At 38.3% G+C, this 20,930-nt stretch overlaps 1 protein-coding gene across 10 annotated transcripts in view; it reads right to left on the bottom strand.

Moving 5' to 3' along the window:
• The window catches only part of RUFY3 (RUN and FYVE domain containing 3), a 127,740-nt gene that overhangs the window by 9,579 nt on the left and 97,231 nt on the right, over positions 1-20,930 (bottom strand). For 3 of the 10 annotated variants that reach the window (XR_011168949.1, XM_069091491.1, XM_069091504.1), the window contains exons 9-14: positions 16,959-17,051; positions 15,602-15,685; positions 12,746-12,913; positions 11,037-11,134; positions 4,716-4,835; positions 3,148-3,247 (exon numbers count right to left, since the gene is read on the bottom strand). Coding sequence is in view for 9 of the 10 variants with exons in the window: in XM_069091491.1 (XP_068947592.1) it covers positions 3,148-3,247; positions 4,716-4,835; positions 11,037-11,134; positions 12,746-12,913; positions 15,602-15,685; positions 16,959-17,051 (663 nt within the window). In the remaining variant the exon portion in view is untranslated. Of the gene's footprint in view, positions 1-721; positions 802-1,807; positions 3,248-4,715; positions 4,856-5,280; positions 6,833-7,398; positions 7,722-11,036; positions 11,135-12,745; positions 12,914-15,601; positions 15,686-16,958; positions 17,052-20,930 lie in introns of those variants that run through there. The other 7 variants (XM_069091533.1, XM_069091542.1, XM_069091551.1 and 4 more) reach the window with 4 other exon arrangements.

Genomic DNA, 20,930 nt, shown 5'->3' with positions numbered 1-20,930 from the left:
GAGAGAGAGAGAGAGAGAGAGAGAGAGAGCTAGTGAGCATGAATACTGGGCAAGAAGAAGCATCATATATTGTATAAGTCTGTCCTACCACCCTTTGCCTTGGCTCCCAGAAAGCACAATCACAGTTTTCTAAGTTCTCTTTCTCAGAGGACAGTCATGAAAAACCAGACAGAACAGACAGGCCTTTTGGGGTTGAAGCAGCCGGAAAGCCAAGAGAACAGAAGCAGGCCAGCCACTGCAGAGAGCCAAAGAGGAAGGAGGGAAGGGGCACCTAGCTCAAGCCCAACCCTGCTAACTCCGCATTATTGTGGCCATGCTTCTCGGACAAGTCACTTCACCTATCTAGTGGGTAAAAATGTCAGACTCTAAGACCTCTGACCCTGGGAGGCCCTGAATACTCCTGCTAAGCTCCCTCTTGGCATCTGCTGAAGGTCCTTGATGAGCTCTTGGAGACAAACATAAAAATAAGCCCAGAAGCAAAGTGTGAGGCGATAAACAGGTTGCCTTCTTACATGCTAGGGCAGTAAAGAGGTGGTTGGTATGAGTGCTGAGGCCTGGGGTGGGAGAGGGATGTCCTGGGGACCAGCTCAAGGCATTACTTCCCACATCTCCAAAACAATTTTCTGGCTTACAGACAGTAACAAAAAGGTCAGTTCCTGGCTTATTGCAGGAAAAACTATGAACAGTGCCTCCCGCCCCAAACCCATAGTTTAGTCAATACTTGGTAGGGAGAATAGTGCGGCCTTCTTCCAAGGGCTTTTTTAGTTTATCATTTTCCTCTTGGATTTTATGCTTCCCGTCCTGCCAAAAGAAAATAGCCCAGTTTACCAATTAATCAGGGACAGTACAGTGATGCCACCGACCTTTTTTATTTTTCCCCTATGTGCCCTTAATCTTAATCTGAATCGAATACGCTTAGGGCAGAGATGCAGCCTCCAAGAGTGAGATCTCCAGAGCAGGAAGCAATCTACTCTGGGCAGTACCCTGAGAAATTATTCTATCACAGTTTGTGCTGACTGAGAGCAGGGCCTCTGTTACAAAGACAAAAATGAAAACTCAGCCTTAACCGAACTTCTGCTACATTGAGGGAGAAAACACGTACATCCATGAGTAGGAATACAGGTCAATTTACAAAAGCAAGGGGGTTGAGTGGAGGAAAAGGCAGGGGCTAGGCAAGGCCCTATGGAGAAGGTTATAATGTGATCTGATAATGTTACAGAATCTTACAACTATGTGCCAAGGCACATTATTTTTTTCCCTTTCAGGTTCTTATACTTACACAACTGGGGGTTTTCCCCTTTGATTAATATGAAGGAACAATAATAAAAAGTTCCAACTGGCTTTTTTGCAAAAGAGTTGAGACTACAGGCAAGGTTGGGCCCAGGGGTACCTAACACAGCTTCCTGCCTTGGGAGTTATGCATTTGGATACAAAGATGCCCAAATAGGCAAAGCATAAAATTATTTTTAATGGAAGTTGGCTTTTTCTTCTAACCTGTTATAAATTCCTAAGCGAAGCACATTTTTGCATTGGCTATCTCAAAAGAAAATGCACCTCAACCAGAGCTCTAAATTCTTCCCTTCTCTATCAGGAGGTGTAGTCAGGGTTAGTCACAATGTTGTTCTGAGCTGTGAAGTCCTTCACAGCTGATCAGCGTTACAATGTTGCTATTACTGTGCATAATGTTCTCCTGGTTCTGCTTACTTCACTTTGTATCAGTATTCCATCACCTTCATATACCACCACTCGGTCAGCGCCCCCTTCCCCAAATGATGGGCACAGCTCTAATGTCCAATTCTTTGTCACCACAAAAAGGCTACTTTAATACTTTCATTCATCCTTAGAGGTTTTTTTGCTTAGGATTAATCCTCTTAATCTTTCTCCCTTTTAGTAACCTTTTTCCTTCCTGTTTAACCCTGTCAAGTGAAATTTTCCTGAAATATTTCTGAACCCAACTTGTGTGTGTGTGTGCGTGCATGTGCATGCGTGCGTGTGTGTGTGTGTGTGTGTGTGTGTGTGTGTGTTTTCTCCTCTCCTTTGACCAGGTAAGATGAAAGCAAGTTTCAAATGTCACTCACTCCTCCCACTTCCCTTTGTATATCCTTCTTACTGGCACGTCCTGAGAATTTTTATTAAGCTTCCTCTCTCTTTTACCCTCATGGATTATTCCTCTGCCTCACCCTTTCCACTCTTTTAAGATCAGCAGTACATAACAGAACCACTCCCAAGCCCTCCGTCTAATGAGGTGCCCTCCATGACCTCTGAAGATGATGGAGTTTTGAGGGGTCAAGTTATCCTCCCATATTAGAATACAAACAGTTCAGCTTGGTTTAGTAACTTTTCATTATTTGTTCACTCTTAGCATTTTAGGTTGTTTTGACTACTGTGTTTATATTACAAAGTTTTTTTTTTCTTTTTTTTATTTTTTATTAAGCAATCGGGGTTAAGTAACTTGCTCAAGGTTACACGGCCAGGTGTTTTTGGGTGGGTGCTGAGTGTCTGAGCCTGGATTCAATCCCCAGGTCACCCCGAAACTGGAGTTGGTGCTCTTACTCGCTGTGCTACCTGGCCGCCCCTTCTTTTCTTTTTTTGAGGGGGAAAGAAGGCAAGGCAATTGGGGTTAAGTGACTTGCCTAACCTGACTTGAGAAAATGACTCACTGTGATTTTTTTCTTGGATTTCCTGAAAAGAATTTAGTACAGTGTATTTTTTTAGATCCATCTGGAGGCGTAAGACCGCAGAGTACCTCTTTCTAATCTAACACAGCATTTTTTTTAAATGGATCACACTTTGGGGAAAGAAAATAAATACTACACTAGTGAAGACACAGGTCTCTAAATGGCCCAAAGGAACAGGCTCACTCTCTTTGAAGGTTCCACAGCATCCCTGGCTTCATGATGGGAAGGAGGAGAGGACCCGGACGGCAATGGGGCAATCCTCCACGGAAAGCTCTGAAGAGTGGGCCCAAGAGATGAATGACTTGTCTGTGTTCTCTTCCGCATTCAGGGCCATAAAAGAAAAGCTGGTGAATCTGACTAGGAACACTGCAAGACACCCACCTTCTCTGCCTCGATCCCCCCCATCCTCGCTGAGAGGTTGTTAAAGGCCAACATCACGTGGTTAAAAAGCTAAAAGATGAGGCATTACCATTTTGGGATCTGGCTTCAGTGGGGTTTTCTCTGGAGCACGCTGACTATTTTGTAATCTTCTTTCTCTTTCCCGCTTCAACTCTAGCTCAAGCTGGCCCCTGGTAGAAAAGGGGAGAAAGAGAAGGATGAAAAGACTGGGTTTCTGCGGCTCTACAACTTGTACCCATTGAAAAAATCCCCAAAACCAAAACCTAAAGATTATTTTAAAGTCTCGTTCACCTAATAAAAAAAGAAACCCCCAAACTTCCCTCTATCTTTTTTTCTGCAATATAAAGACATCCCCCCTAACACTGACATAGTTTAATGGACATATTTCTCCTTAAATTTAGAAATGATGCATTCAGGGCACTGGGAATAAACCAATCAATTCAAGTGTGTCCTAGGATTTATACTAAAAAGTTCTTAGTCTCAAAAGAGTGGATTGATTCTTTCTAACTGTGATCAGTACAATCAACTTGCCATTAGCTGGTTTTGTCTAATCATAGGTTCTGTTGGGTAAAAAGTGATCAGAGGCACATCACAGTCGATTTGTGACAAACTGCTATACAACAAAACAGAACTAATAGCAAACAATGAAATAATTACTAAACATAATTTAATCTTTCCTTAATGATCCAAAAGCCTCTTCTGGATCTCAAAGGACTTCAAGGCTACCTGTGAACATTAGCATGGAATAGGAAATGCAGAAGCTTTTGATGCTAAGGTTCCTAAAATGCCATATAAAAGAGCTTATAACTCCAGGGGTTTTAGCGCTTGAAGGAACAGGCATGTCCTTTGATGAAAAATATTATAATTTTATGTTGTAATTAAAATCCTCCTGCTACTATCTCTATTTTCTTTAGATTCTTATGGATTAAAAAAATATGCTGTGTTAATGGATGAAACTCAGTCCTTTGAGATTTTCATAAATTTCCACTGGTGATAACCTGGTGTCTAGGAACTTTCAAATTATTTTCCTCACTACATTTCCCTACGATTGATTTCTTCTGTTATACTATGTATTGTATTTTTTACAATATGAACAATATTCTGAGAAGATGGCTAGAGGCTTCACCAAACTGCCAAGGTGGGGAGATGGGATCACGACACAGCAAAAAGCAAAGAAGCCCCCCTATAACAGCATGTAGACCTTTTCTGTGTTTACAATAAGAAAACCTCATACCCAGAGCCCCAGTTCATATCATTAAGAGAACTTCTTAAATGAATTGCTCCCCAAGATAACTATATACCAAGTACCCAAATTAACAGTATAGTTTGTAGCACTGGCCAGAGCCAGAAACTGAGACTCCCACTGTCTTCCCAAGTCTATCTCTGATGTGTTTTTGGTTCTAGAAACGTAAGTAATGTGGCTATTCTTTGTCCTTGTTTTCTTATCTGTCTTTGCTTTCCAGTGATGCTTCCTAGAGGCTGGATGCACAAAGCATGCTGAAGTCTTCTGAACCTGAAGAAAGCCCCTCCACTGCTCTCCCAGCTAGGCTATATCGCACCCACCCCACCCACACTGCCTTGCCATTGACTTCCCAAAGATCACCCTTCCCACCCATGACTCCAGATCCCTCTCTTCACCGCTGCCTGAGGAGCGCCTCCACTTCCAGCTGCAAACTGTTGATCTTGTCCCCAAAGTCCTGCTTGAAAAGGCGGTTGTCTTCCTCAGCAGACTGGCGGCCTCGCTCAGCCTGGCGTAATCTGGGTGTGAGCCACATGAACTTAGATAAAAAACAAAAGCCATGGTGGGGAGGAAGACCAAGCATAGACCACAAAATAAAAAAAAAAAAAAACCCAGAGAGAGAGAGAGAGGGAAGGGAGGGAGGAGGAGAAGGGAAAGAGGAGAGGAGAGACAGAGAAACGGGGGGAGGGGGAGAGGGAGAGGGAGAGGGAGAGGGAGAGAGAGAGAGAGAGAGAGGGGGGGGGGGTGGAGGGAAAGAAAGAGGAGAGGCGAGGAGAAGAGAGGAGAGGTGAGGAAGGGTAGAGGGAGAAAGAGAGAGAGAAAAGACAGATGGATGAACCAAGGTCAGGAGTCACAAAGAAAATAAAGTATAAGTTATGGGTAAAAAAGAAAATACGACAATGGGGAAGACGAAAAAACATTCTGAAGAAAGCAAGATGTAGGTGAACCAGGCAGAAGAGGAGCTGATTTTCCAAGAATTTTTTTTATTCTATTACTACATTTTACAGCCATTAGATGATCAACAACAAAACATCACTTTAAAAAAATCCATATCCAAAGCAAACCTCAAATACACAGTAAAGTCAAATCTGTTTTTTAATTTATTTTCTAATATGGTTCTATGTTACATTTCAGCTTTACATGTGTAATTAGAACTTGCAACATCAGGCGACCCTCCTTACGCTCCCCCCACCCCACCCCAATCATCACACCTTGGGTTAACTTCCCTGGCCATTCTATGTGAAAACACCTACTAGGCTCTGAGATAATTATATAAAGAAACCATCAGTCAGGAAGCTTGCTCTTCCTTTTAGGAGGAACCCTCTTTCCACCCCTTGGAGAGTACACACAGTCCTGGCCTCTCTGGACCCTCTGATGAAGACTTTTATTCTCCATCGGCTATGACTTAGCACCCATAGTTCACTGCCTAAAGAGGGATATCAGAGAGCCTCCATAACGACCTTGGAAGGCTCCTGTGTTGTCTGTAGTTTGCAGAGCTTTCTTCTCCTTGCCTCCACTCCCCCAAATACACTATACATCTCAAACTGAGGCTAATTTAAATTCACCACCACAAAAGGCTGATGAGGACAACTGAGGAAATGAGTATTATTGTATTATCTAAGTAAAATTACAGGGATGAAATAAAACAAAGTCAAGACCAAAGGCTCTCTCCCAGGAGGGGCCTTCCCTTTCAATATGCTCGTCCACAAATTGATGCCCACGGGCTACCCTGTGAAAAGGTATGGGCCCAAACAGGAGGGCATAAAAGTGCCTCTTCCCCATCCCCAAAGTGAGCTGAAATGCTCCAAATGAGGACCTGTTTTATATTCTAGTTCTGTAAATCTCTCACTTTACATTCAGCAAAACCAGGCTAAGAAAAATGTCACCAATACCTTCTGAAGGAATAAAACGCTTACAAAAAGCCCACCCCAGAACTCAAACCACATTTCTCAAAGCAATTTATTTATAGGGTTATTTACAAGCTAAATCCAAGAAAGGGCCTTGGTCTGTAGTCTCTTTTTCACATTAGATAGAAGAGACCAGTTAATGTTCCTTATGGAAACCTACCTGGGGGTGGGGGGCATTCTCCTGCCTCTACCCCTATTCCCAGTTAGTAAATTTTAAAAAAATGCAATTTAGTGTTAAAACTCTGCAATTCCCCTAACTCTTTCCTGCGTTAACATCTGAAATGTTTGCCTAATGTGAAAATAATCTTTTGGTAGTTTGCCAGGAATCCTGGCAAATTCCTATTTTTATTAGGCGACAGAAACTCAAAAGCAAAAAAGTAAGAAATATCTGACTGAAAGGCAGCGATGTCATTTCCCCCCTCTGATTTGCTGGCTACTCTGAGACAAGGACTGGTGGGTTCATGGCCCTCCACGAGGCTACAATGGTCCTCCTGACCACAGGAGGAATAGCAGAGAGAGTCTGCAGCCTGTCCCTTTCCTGGAAGAGGAGGGTTCGGATACAATAGCCCCTCTGGGATTCCTGAAGAAAGGAAAAACTGCTGTAGTTTCTAGAGGGAAGAGAGGTAGAAGGTGATGCAAAGGTAAGAAGGGACTTATTGAAATTTCCATGGTTCATGTTACTCTAAGACACCTAAGCTATTACAGCTTGTCTCTATGCATTGGAAAGGAATGTTAAGGATGCTTTCATTTATTTTTTTTAAGTCACTAAGGCAAAAGAGTTGCGAGCAGTCTTAGTTATGGAGGACAGGACTGTGGTGAGATATCTTATTATTATTTGATTAAACGTGATGAACAAAAAGCCAAAGCATAATGACTTAGGACACACACACACATATGCACACACACACACAACCCAGAAACACCCAAGGCTCCAAATTCTCCATCTCTCATTTCACGACAAACAATGTGATGGGAGAACAGAGAAGATGAGTCTGGTTGTCCATGAACTGGCCTACCGCACCCTGACATGAACTCTGCACCTGGGGTCTGATAACATTAGAGACCGTGATGTCGGTGAAATGCATCAACAATACATGTACAGCCTCTAATGCCTTATGCCTTATTTGGTTGGGTTGTTTTTTTCATGGTGTGTTTATTTACTGGCCAACTCAGATATCGTTTAACAAAGTTTATTGACAAATAATTAGGGAACTTATACCAAATTTTCTAGTTCTTGAAAAAAAAAGAAGAGAAAGAAAACCCAACCCAAAAGATTTTTAAAAATTCAAACAAATCCCAAGTCAAGTTTGGATGACATTTTTACATAGGAGCTCCAAGTTTAAACTTATAGCAAATTCTCCAATTTTCCTCTTTTGCAAATAAGTTGTGTTGTGAGAGTTGTGAGGTGACCAGCTGCAAAATCCCTAATGATGCTTTGGAATCAGCTTACTGGCTGCACAATTTAAGGTTTTTGCCTGTTTCACCAAATCCTTTTCGCTGGATTAGGAAGAAATCATAATGAAAATGGAAGAGAAAAGGGAATATGAAAACAGACAAAAAAAAGGAAAGAGGAGAAAAGACCAAGTCAGCTTAGCGTTAGATGGAAACATTCTTGTCATTCAGCTTTATCTGCTACATACCAGGCCAAATTTGATAGGATGCAATAATTCAAGGCTATAAGACACTAAAAAATCAATCCGGTTAAAAATCACATCCAGACGCATGTTGTCAGTCTGCATTCAATTCCAAAGGGTTTCCTTGATTTTCATGCCACTCACATTACGTGCTTCAAATTTCTCTACCAATTTGGAATGATTAAATTGATACTAATGTTATTTAAATCAGTGGTCTCCAAAGTGAGGATAAACAAGGCAACCCACTAAGGTACGGGAAAGAATGTTAGAACTTCTATTTTTTTTTAATTTAAAAGGTGAAAAAAAACCCAAATACTTTACAAATATTTAATATATTGACCCTACTGACCCTAATAATTTTATATGTCAGAAGGTCATATACAAGGTAGCAGGTAAGAAGAGTGAGATTTCCACATGCAAAAGTTGACTATGGTATATACTGTGACATTCTACAATGTGAGAGCTGATTTACTCCCATAGACTACAGATATTGTTACTTATCTTTAAGAATAAAATGAGCTACCAGAGACATGGAAGTTTGAATGGTCAGTCTGAAAAATCTGTTCAGAGCAATTGTTTAAAAGAAACTGAGAAAACTTCCTGTCATGGTTAGAAAACAGCTGGAGAATACAAAGAAAAGAAGATGGAGGTATTTTCTTTCCTGATAAAACTATATTTATCTTCACATTTCTTTTTTTTTTTTTTTTTGGAGGGCAGTTGGGGTTAAGTGACTTGCCCAAGGTCACACAGCAGCTTTTTGTGTCTGAGGCCGCATTTGAACTCAGGTCCTCCTGACTCCAGGGCCGGTGCTCTATTCACTGTGCCACCTAGCTGCTCCTACCTTTACATTTTTAAGATGATGAAAAAGATTCTTAAGAAATTTTGCTTATTTGTTATCTTGAGTGAACTGAATGGTGAAACTGTGTTTCCAGAAGAAAGGAGAAACCACGTAAAGTAATTGTAAGAAGTCACACTGGCTCTGATCATTCTCATAGCCACAAGGTTGTAAATATTCATATCTTTGTAGTGATTACCTAGGCAATAAATTATATAGATAGTAGTTTTAATATTTATTTTATTCTAAGAGATGGGGTTTTTAATAGAGATGTACAGCTGCTTATGGGGAAAGAAATTTCTCCAGTTTGTTAAATAAACAATAGTTAACAAACAATTCGGTTAGTGGAGGTCCAAAGCTAATTAACTGATAGAGTTATTGCAATTTACTCTAATGACTAAAGTAGCAGGTGGTAATGAGTTAAGTAATACATGCTAAGGAGTCAGAAACTAAGAAGTGACCTACAAGTAGGGAACTTGATAAGCCATGTTAAGTGGATTTACATTATCAGGCACAATGCTATTAGACAAGGTCAGACAAAAATGTCAAAATTACAAAGATTATTTGAATTGCAGATTTATAACTATTATTGTTAACAATGAACCTCACTAGAAAAGAATATTGTGATGAGATATTAATGATTGATAGAATGAAGCTATGACAATTAGAAAAATGCTTTAAAACTAAGCTCTGTGATTAAAATGTGTGCCACCCATAAAAAAAACCTTCATAGACACACACTTAAAAATTTAAGAAAACCTAATTCTCTAACCAGTTTGCAATTCTACCCCCCAAAAAAGAGTAGATTTTGAACTCATTTGTTAAAAAAATGGCACACCTTCCAATTAGTTTATAAAAACAAATGATTGACGTGAGGGATAACAGAACTTAAACTAGCTAAATTTCAACTAAAGCTTGTACATGATTGGTGGATTAAATCACAAAATCAGCATCAGCTTGTGACGTATTTCTTCCATTTGAATCTATTTATGTTTTTGAAGTGTTTCTGTCTTTTTTTTCAGGTATGAAAACCATTAAAACCACAAGCTAAACTTAAAAGCAGACTATAAAACTACTATATATCAAAGTGTTAAATTAAGATTTTGCATTCAGCATATTCAACCACATTGCTCTAGCTCAAAGATACTGACATTAGTATTTTTAGTGAGAACAAAAGGGCTTTTTTTGTACCATTCAGGTTCAATTCATCTTTTTAAAGTTTCTATTTTTTGTATATTTATAAAGTATGTACTTGTATAATAGTGCATGCCTAATTATATACTTATAAATAAGCATACATACAATTGAGGGGGTGTGCACATTTTTTAAAATTTATTTTTATCAGAAATATTTGGAGACCACTGCTCTAGGGTTCAAGCTGGTGACCGTTTTATTCAGAGAAATAAGAAAGTTGAACAGTCAGCTTTTTCTCAGTATCATTGCTTAACACTCTCAATGTATCTCAGTATTACAGAGCTGGGGAGGCAGCATGGCACAGTTTAGATAGACTATGGGTCGAAGAGTCAGGAAAACTGAGGTTCCCAAGCGGACTCTGACACGTAGTGGTCAGGTAACTAGGGGCGCCTCACTTAGCTTCTTAACCTGAGCTGCAGACCAGCTGCTCATTGACTTAATAATGGGAGTTTCCTCATGGGAAGCTTTGACAAACCATAAGACATTCTGCAATGTGAGGGCTGATTCACTCCCATAGGACAGATATTGTTACTTATCTTTAAGAATTCCAAAGGATAAAAATAAACAGGTGTGTTTCAAACCTTTCTGAATATTAATCATCATTTTCATCGCAGTTAGAAGCTTTGGTCCCTTGAAACAAGTTCAACTAAGTGAAATTCGTCCCACCAATTAATACTGCTATTAACTATAGTGTAGAGAATACTCATGGATACATGTTTTTTTTTTTTTTAAAGCAATCGGCATTAAGTAACTTGCTCAAAGTTACACGGCCAGTTATTTCTGTGTGTGGTGCTGAGTGTCTGAGCCTGGGATTTGATCTCCAGGTCATCCCGACACTGGAGCCCGTGCTCTTACTCTCTGTGCTACCTGGCCGCCTCTGGATACGTGTTTCTTAAGAATGTTTTAAGTAAAACATCTTGGAAAAGGCACAAATAAGCCTTGTTATCTTGCTTCCTTTGGTTTAATCATTTGATAAATACTTGGCTTATCAATCAACCAGAATTCTCACCCAAGAAAGGGGCTGTTATGTTACTTTCTCCAGCTATTTGGGAAAACAATGGCCAAGCAATCTGTCTACTGGAAGTACACAAGCATCATTGACCTGACCACTGACCCCAGGATATTTTGTTAAAGAAAAATCACTTTTACCTCTGTTCCAGTTGTTTAATGGTAGCAGCCATTTGACTGGTCTTCTCCTCCAAGCGACTGTTCAATTCACTTTTTTGTTTGACTCCCAAATCTGAACTCTGTTAATTTAAAAAAGAAAAGAAAAAGAATCTTAAAAAAAAGCTTTATCAAAAAAATAAAAACAAAACAATAAAAACCTAGCCATGTGACCTTGGGCAAGTTACTTAACCCCAATTGCCCTCCCAAAAAAAAAGCTCTATGGAAGCACAACACTAAAAAAATAATCAAAATACACCTTTTGGACTGCATGGATTTCACAAGAAATAGAGACCAGGCCTCTTCTTATGAGTTTACTATGAGAGACATTAAATGGCCAATCAAATATAGACTGAAATACTGATAAAAAGCACTTTTTTGCTGCAGCATAAGAGTGGAAGCAAAGAATATGTGCATTAGCTGGGGAATGGTTAAAGAATATGAACATGAAAGAGTATTATTGCAATATAAAAAATGATTATGAAGGATACAATGAAGCATCGAAAGACTTCTATGAACTGATACAGTGTGGAGAAAGATGAACCAGGAATCTATATCCAAGATGATTCCAACAACAGAAAGCAGAGAATAAATTTAAAAATGTCATTAAAATTAAAAACCCTAGATAAGAAAAAATGTATTTCTCATATTTTTATTGGTGAGGGAGAAATTGTGTGAAACACTACACAAATTGTTAAAGATATGTTGGTTAACTTTTCTCAATTGCTTTCTTTATTACAAGGGATGGCTCTTTGGTGAAGGTTAGAAAGGAGTTTATATTGAAATAATAGTGAAAATAAACAAAAGATAAACTAAAAAGAAAAATCAAGGTGATAAAAAAAATAATCTATTAAGCAGTCAAACACCAAGTACCGAATGTGTACTGGTTGGCTCTCCTAGGCAGGGGAGATATGGGGTGAGTGGGTACACGGTGAAAAGGGGGAGGAGGCATTAGCAGCTGAGAGGATCGGGAAAGATTTTATCTAGAAGGTGGGACTTGATCTGAGTCTTGAACCTTGAAGGAGAATAGGGATTTTAGAGGCAGAGGTTGAGAAGGAAGAATATTCTAGGCATGGGGAACAGCCAGACCTAGATGGAGCTCTGTGGATGAGGAACGGCAAGAAGGCCAGACGAGCTGGCTCACACTGTGCATGTCCAATAAGGCTGGAAAGACAGGCTGTAACCAGGTCAAGAAGAATCAGAGTAGCTTGTGTTTAATCCCAGAGGCATCAGGAAGTGCCATTAGACTTTATGGAGGAGGGGAACAGCAATGGTCAGATTCATACTTAAGGAAAAGCAGTATGGCGGCTGTAGAGGATGAAACTTAGTCATAGAGTCCAATGAGAGGCAGTTACAACAGCCCAGCAGAGAAGTGATAAGCATGTGAACGAGGGTGGTGGATGTATGAAGGATGAGAAGGGGGAGATGATGTGAAAGATGCTGTGGAGAAAGAAAGGAAAAAGACAGCAAAAAATAGAGAAAGGGTCAGACAAGGTTTTCCCTGTGTTTACCAAGTGGTCATGACTCTAGCTTCAGAGTAATATAGAACTCTTTGGTAATCGCTAAAATTCTAAAGGGCTGGCCTCCCAGTGGAAATGCAGACTTTCCTGCATTACTCATAACAGAAAGTCGGACTTCCAGCACAACTTCTAGAGTCCAGCGGCAGCTCTGTTCCTTGGAGGCCCCTCCCTCACCTGCAGCTTAAAGGAAAGCTCGTGTTTGAGGGCCCTGAGGTCATCCAGCTGCTGCCGCAGAGACACCAGGGCATCCTGCTTCTCACACACATCTTTCTCCAACATCTTCATGGCCAACTCCATCTCCTGCCTCATGCTGATCTGCATCTCCAGCTCTTTTTCCACGTCCTGCCCCGAAAGCAAAGGTGTAAGCCCAAGGCAAGTGAAATGGCAGAGTAAGCAAATAGGTCCATTGCAGGTAAAGGGAGAGCCAGAGTCTTGCAAAATGAACATGAGATTCTAGAGGAAAAAACCTCCTTATACGAGGCATCCATCTTGCAACAGCCAAATGGAACCCCAAGAAATCATTAGCTACAAGTTGGCAGTACTTGGGCACGTGATCAAAGGCGATCTATTTTTAAAAATAATTTCCATTCTTGGTAGTGTTCCCAGTAAGACTATCTATCCCACATCTCATTCCTCTGACCTAACTCTAAAACCACGCTCTTCACAAAGCTTTTTGGGCCCCCACCAAGAACTGACCTCACCCCACCCTGAACCTTCATACAACAATGCTGTAGATTTCCTTCTGCATTTTCACATCAGACCTTAAATTAGGAGCCTCTGGCGGTTAGGGCTTCTCTCGCTTGCTAGATGGGAAACGCCTGGAATACAAGTATGGTGTGTGAATCCTATCCTACCATTCTAGGGGCTTAATAAGGACTCTGAAGGCATCTGTTGAATTCAAATGAATCAACAAATTTAGAAACTTATACTGAGTTACTGGCTATGTTTTCTGAGAGCATTTTATCTTGGTGAACAAGAATGGTTGTTCTGATTAACTGAAAAACCTTTATCCATTATGGATAACTTCGCAAAGTTGAGCTGTTTCTCTCTGTTGGCACAAATTTTTGCATATGTATATAGACACTGTCTCCATCTCTACATCAAAATAAATAAATCTACATTTAATCCATATCTGTATGTGGAAATACATACCATACTGTATCCCAAAAATATTAGTGCAGTTTAAACTCTTAAAAGCTATAAAAAATTAAGTATAACTAAAATCTATAAGTATATGAATTATAATTATCAAAATATGTTAAATATTAATACTTAGTTGATATATTAAATACATAAGTATAATCAAAAGCTATAAGTAAAAGATATGCAGAAAGACTTTTGGGACATCCTGTCCTTGTACATATATACATACATGTACTTATCTCACATACATAAATATACATATATCTTATATACATACACATATGTATGTATACATACATAGTAATCAATGAAAGTACTAAGAAAGTAATAAGAAAGAGATATATAACTATATAGGAAAGAAGGACACGAGCATTTTTCAGCATCTACGGTTTAGGTCCTGAGCTAAGCACCGTACTATTATTATTTTATTTGATTCTCATAATATCCTGGGAGATAGGTGCTATTTTTATCCTCATTTTAGAGAGGAAAAAACAAGGCGAAATGAGAATTAAGTATCTCGCCCAAATGCTATCTTTTCCTTCTTTTATACTTAATGTTCTGTAGACTCTAACACAGAGGGAAAAAACCAATAACTACTTTTTTGTAGCTAAATAAGATCATTATTGTTTTATGGCTATTAGGTTTGATAAGTTATCAATACATAATCAACAATGAAAAACCTGTTATGTCATTCTGATCACATAGTTAAGATTTGTATAATTATAAAATACAATGAAAAATTTATACATATATAACTACTATACTACATAACTATAACTATATATGTAGTTATAGATAAATATAATTATATTTATCTATAACTAATCATATGATTTATTAAATATTATTGAATATAATTAAATACAAATATATATCATATATAATAAATTAATGTGTATACATAAATATTATATGTAAACATAATAAATATAATATAATTAAATTTTAATTTCATTTTTAAAAAAAAGTGTCTTGCCCATGTCCCACAGTTAATGTTCTGAGCCCACATCTCAACTCAGGTCTTCCCAACTCTATCCACTATGCCAGGGCTTCCTAAACTTTTTCCGCTTGTGACCTCTTTTCGGGTGTTTGTTGGCACTGTGCGGCCTGAAAGCATGTGCAGTGCAAAGGGCACATTCTTTGTGTTCAAAATCAAGGCTGCAGGGAAGTTATGTGATGTAACACGGGTGAGCGCTGCCAGAAATACCTCAGATTCATTACACATTTGATTTTTAATTAATTTTTGTTCCTTGCAAGTTCAGAAATCTCTGTTGCCAAATTTTTTTGACCCCATGGGGGGAGGCGACCCACAGTTTAAGAAGTACAGCACTATGCCACCTACCTATAATTATATACTAATATATCTCCCATGTGTTATAAAATAAAAATATGTATATAGATAGATAGGCAGACAGAGATTAGGTAGAAATAGAAGATGTTTTATATATACATAGGTCAAAGATTCTTAACCTCGTTGGCAGTCCATGTAAAGTCCATGGGCCCCTTCTCAGAATAATATCAAATGCAAGAAATAAAATACACAGGATTACAAAGGAAACCAATTATGTTGAAATGCATCTGTATAAGATATGCAATATAATCTATATATCATATACATGTATATACATGAAGTTCTTGGATATACACATATTTTGCATATATGTATATACTACACTAATATATGTTGTTAGTAGACCTATTAATATATATTACAATCTGATTTTTCTCTCCATTTTATACTGAAGTGGAAAAAGAACAAACTCGGAAAGACAGTGTATAAGAACAGGACATGTGGATGATCTCCCAGTTTGGGTCTACGAAAGAGGACTCTGGGTAAGTTGTCAGCATGAACACAAGGCTTAAATCTAGAGGTCAAGTTTAGTTTACCAGTCGTAATTGCGTCTCCTCTTTTAAATGTTTTCTGGCTTCACTCAGGGCCTGCCCATCTGCAGTTCTGTCTTGCTTGTTGACCTTGAAATAAAAAAAATCAATGAGCCAGTAGACATTAAAAGAACAGGGATCATTCAGAACCTTAGATCAATACCCAAATGCATGCAGACTGGGGCCACCATTCTAATGATGGTAAAGATCACATTCAGATAAGTAGGACGTTTTAAAGCTGTGCTGCTTAAACTTTTTGTATCATTGACATTCTCTTTGGTATTTGGCCAAGTCTATGGCTCCCATCTCAGAGTAATATTTTTAAATACATAAAATGAAATATATAGTATTACAGAGGAAACCAATTATATTGAAATACAGTTCTCAAAATAATTTTTTTTAAGTTCATGGTTAAAAACAGCTCTTTCTAGAATCTGTTGAAGTGATAGTCTTTGATATTTAAGAGAGGAAGGGTTTTCCTGCCATTCTAAGATCATAGGATAGTTTGTCAAATTAAAAAAGTTTCCAAATCAGTCTTCAAAAGCAGTGCCAAGGATATGAACTAAGGCCAAAGCACACAAAGCAACCCCTCACTTATCCACCTGAGGGCATCACTGACTACCTAGAACACAGCAGAGCCAAGAGCTGTCCCTTCCTGCTGCTTTCAAAAGAACCTCTCCCACAGGTGATATGGCCCAAGGCCAGGCATTTTGAGCATCACAGAAAAGACTCTTAGGCCTTTTTTGTTTCTTCCTTTAAACAAACTTTTACTCTGCACTTATTTATTCTTTACTTAATCACTCTAGGAAGCTTTGTTTGATGCTTTTCTGCAGTACAAACAGAAAATTCAGAAAATCTGGAGGGGTGGAAGCCTGTTTTTATTATAATGAACGCATAATATATAATGACTATATACAATATATAATGAATTGTACAATAAGTCATGGACATGTATGAATCATATTATAATGAAAGTAGTAAGAAATTACAGCAAGTATTCCATAGGGGAGATATGGAAGATAAAACAAAAATAGACACAAAAATTCAAAAAAGGATAAAAATCAGGGGCCTTTTAGAGGCAAACTGCTGTACAACAGCACTTGAGGGCGTGATTTGTTTTTTCATCACTGACAGTTTAGCTATAGCCTTATTCTTCCCCCATCAATCAATCAATCATCAAGCATTTATTAACCACTTAGTATGTTTCAGACACTGCTAAGCCCTTACAACTAAGCATACATTTTTCTTCTGCTTAATGTACACATTCTTAATCCTATTTGGATTGTCAAATTTGGGCAGTGTTGAAGTCCTTGCAGGGTTCTGTAGGGTTCTATACCCATTTTACAGGTGCCGCAGTCCTCACCTTTCTATTGGATTCCAATATGTAGGAACTTTCCTCTTTGACACGTTCCATTTCTTCTTGTAGCGTGATAATCCTGTTGTTGGCAACCGCCAGCTAGGAAGGAAATCAAACAACTGTCTGGTGGAACACATTCAATTTGATGGCGCTCCTGAAACCTTAAATGCCTTTGAGCATCATACATTCAATTTGATGGCGCTCCTGAAACCTTAAATGCCTTTGAGCATCATGTATTTAACCATTTATCACTGGTAAGACTCCTGGAGTTTCCAATTAGGCTATATTCAAGATAGTCTATGTATTTAATTTTTCTACTCTCAGCTGGTATCAATTAGGTATCACTTCCCACCAAACTTCACATTATCTAATGACTTGAACAGCCAGAAGCCACATTCCCTGCTGTTCCCTTAATTTGCTTTCCTTTGGAGGGATGATCATGTTCAATAGGTAGTAATCGTTTCACAAGAGCTACATGTTATTAGTTCCATTTAAAACAAAAACAAGGAACGGAGGGCAGGCTTGGGGGGGGGAGGGAAGTTGGAAGCACCCACTTTTGAAAAGGGACAGGATCAAAGTAGAGAACAGAACAAGTGGGAGGTGGGATAGGAGGGAGGGAAATATAGTCAGTCTTTTACAATATATCTACTATGTTATTGTTTTGCATTAGCTACACATGTACAATCTATACTGAACTGCTTATCTTCCCAGTAAGGGTGGGTGACAAGGGGGAAAGGGAATGAATCTGGAATTCAAAGTTTTCAAATCAAATGTTTAAAAATATATATACTATTATTAATACTGTTTTACATGTAATTGGGAAATAAGATATATAGGCACTGGGGCACAGAGATCCACCATGCCCAACTGGAAAAATCAAAGGGGGGGTATGGGAGAAGATATGGGAGAGAGCAGATTGGAGGAGGGGATATCCTGTAGGACCACTATTTTGGGGCAGTGGGTAGGGGAAAAACGGGGAGAAAATTTGTAACTCAAAATCTGGCAAAAAATGAATGATGTAAATCAGAAGTTAATAAAGCATTTGGGAAAAATGAAAAAAAAAATAAAAAAATAAAACAAAAACAAGGCTTCTCTAACAAATGTGTCAACAATGACTAAGAAGTACAAGTGGGAAATAATGGGATTAGGGGAGGTAATCTGTTCACTATAAGGGAAGGGAGAAAACTATTTCCAACCCCATAAGGAATTTTTTTTTTAAAGCAATTGGGGTTAAGTAACTTGCCCAAGGTTACATGGTTAGTTTTTTTATGTGGGTGTTAAGTATCTGAGGCCGAACCAATCTAGGTCCTTTGCTCACTTCACCACCAAGCTGCCCTGCCCATAAGGAATTTTTAAAGAGAAGTTACTAGAATCTCAAGGAAAACAAAGAAAAAGAGGAATGAAGGGTTAACATCATATCACAAACTAAAAAATAAAGTGACATCCATGTTATTGGATTAAAAAACCCCAGAAAAATAGATCAATGAAATTTACTAGGCAAATAAGCAAGGCCTAGAAATAAATGATCAGTGCAAAGCAATGTCCAATAAACCTAAAAACACAAGTTACTAAAGCAAAGATTCACTTAACAAGAACTCCTGGGAAATCTGTAAAGAAATTTGGAGGCAAAGAGGTTTAAGACCAGTATCTTACACTATACCATAATCTCCAAATGGAAAAACCACCTCAGGGGAAAATATTATATAAAAACTTCAAAGAAGGAGAAAGTTTTTGCAAATATGTTTAGGTGAAGAATTCATAATATGCAAATCACAAATTTAAAAGATTTATACAAAGATAATTAAGGCAACTAAAGAGAAAAAAGTCTTTCCTACAAATATCTCTGGTAAAAGTTTGATAATCAAGACCTAAAAAAGAAACACAAATATATAAAACCAAGAACCAGACTCAACAGTTAAGTATTGGGGCGGCTACATGGCACAGTGAATAGAGCACTGGTCCTGGAGTCAGGAGGACTTGAGTTCAAATCCAGCCTCAGACACTTAACACTTACTAGCTGTGTGACCTTGGGCAAGTCACTTAACTCCAATTGCCCTGCTCTTCCCCCTCCAAAAAGCAAAAAAAAAAAAAAATAGTTAAGTATTCCAAGGATACAGAGAAGTTTCCAAGAATTTCTTTCAAATTATCGATAGCTACAACACAAACACACATAAACTATTCCAGTCATTTAAATAATAAGACAAATGGCAAGAGAAAACAATCCTGAGATTTCACCTCATGGTCACAGATATAGAGATGGAAGGAATATCAGAGATGACCTAATCCAAACTGCTCATTTTATAGATGAAGAAATTGGGGCCCAGAGAAGCTGAATCACTTCTCCAAGGTCACTGAGGAAGACCCACATGGGTCCAAATCCCATGCTCTTTCAACTATACTGTCTCACATCTATCAAATAGACTTTAAAAAAAAGACAAAAATAGCCAGTCATGGCGAGGGAAGGGCAGTCTATGAATTGGTCCAAAAATTCAGGAAAAAAGAAAAAAAAATTATGCATACGCTTTGACTCAGTAATCTTACTATTTAAATATGTCCGTTACAGAAAGGTCCCATACGTGCTTTACAACAATATAAAGACCATATTAAAAAGGTTCCTCAACTCAGCTTAAATACAATTATCAACAGTCGAGAGAAAGCTGATGAAACACCTTTCCCTCCTCTTCGTAGAAACATAGGAAAGAACTAGAGTAGATTTTTTTTTTCCAAAATAGCAATAAAAGGAACAAGGAGAAGAATAAAATTACTTTTAAAAAGATTTAAATATGAAAAAATTAGGATGGGGACAGAGATAGAACCTGGGACTTCACTGATACTGGACACTTCAAGATGAGGAAATTTTATAAGTCTGCATCTTTTCTGTGAACTCTAGTCTTGAGACAGTTTCTAGTCCACCAAGGGGTTAAGTGACTTGCCATTTATGGGTCTGCATGGATCTAAGGCCAGTCACCTATCCACTGTTTACATTGCCCCTCTACTACTTTAGAGTGTATCGTATAGGCCTTCTAAAAACTAAATCTAGTCTCCAAGTTATATAGCAAATGGATCCCAAGAGGAATATACTTTTTGCAGAAAAATCAAACTCAGCTAAATTTGATTAGTAAATGAACAGAATCATGAATCCCAAAACATCAGGGTTGGTCCAGAGGCCATTTGGTACAACCTGTATCTGAACAAAGATGCTCTTTGTAATATCATAGACAAATGGTGAACTTGAACTGATTGGGTTTCAATGAAATCTATCCAGTTAAAATGAGCAGATTGAGGCAGGAAGTCACATTTTAGAAATAGGATTATAAAAACATTCATTTGGATATTACTCATATAACATATTCAGAAAATCTTCTAATAATGTCTTAGGAGTCATTATATATGATTTTTTTTAGTAAAAAGAAAATTTAAATTAGAGGGAAAACAGTTTTCTTTTTCCCTTGCTTATTTTGGGAACAGACAGGAAATTCTGCCGAGGACACACTGATTCACAATGACACAGTATACTGTCCTGGGTCCTTTTTAAAGACACGATTAAACATAGTCCATCCTACTTATCACAATAGATAGTAAATCCATAAGCAAAGGACAGCAACACATATTCTAGGAAGCTGACCCATGGCAGCTCCAGATCCAGAACCCATATGGGACAGAGGCATCTGGGGCATCTGGACAACTGGGGATAACCTACATTCTTGGCTTCAGGGTTCCTTCCATTCACTAAATAGGTTTGAATGCTGGGAATAGTTGGGGCATAACTTGAGTCTCAAATTCTCTGCACCACCAAAGTTCCTCACTCAGAATTTTTTTTTAATTTTAAAATTAAATTAAATTTTATTTTTTTAATCAGAATTTCTAAGATGGAATCTCCCACTAATTGAAGTTCTTCTAGGAAGGAAAATGTGGTTAAAGGCAGAAGAATCTGCAACTGGTCTGGAGGGGATGATAGAACAAATCCAACTTCCTTTC

This window comes from Petaurus breviceps, unplaced genomic scaffold (assembly GCF_028583685.1).
Source record: "Petaurus breviceps papuanus isolate PSGF00001 unplaced genomic scaffold, PetGlider_PUasm1.0 126, whole genome shotgun sequence".
NCBI lineage: Eukaryota > Metazoa > Chordata > Mammalia > Diprotodontia > Petauridae > Petaurus > Petaurus breviceps.
The sequence above is the reverse complement of the archived record's forward strand: the minus strand, read 5'-3'. Positions and strand labels throughout refer to the sequence as shown.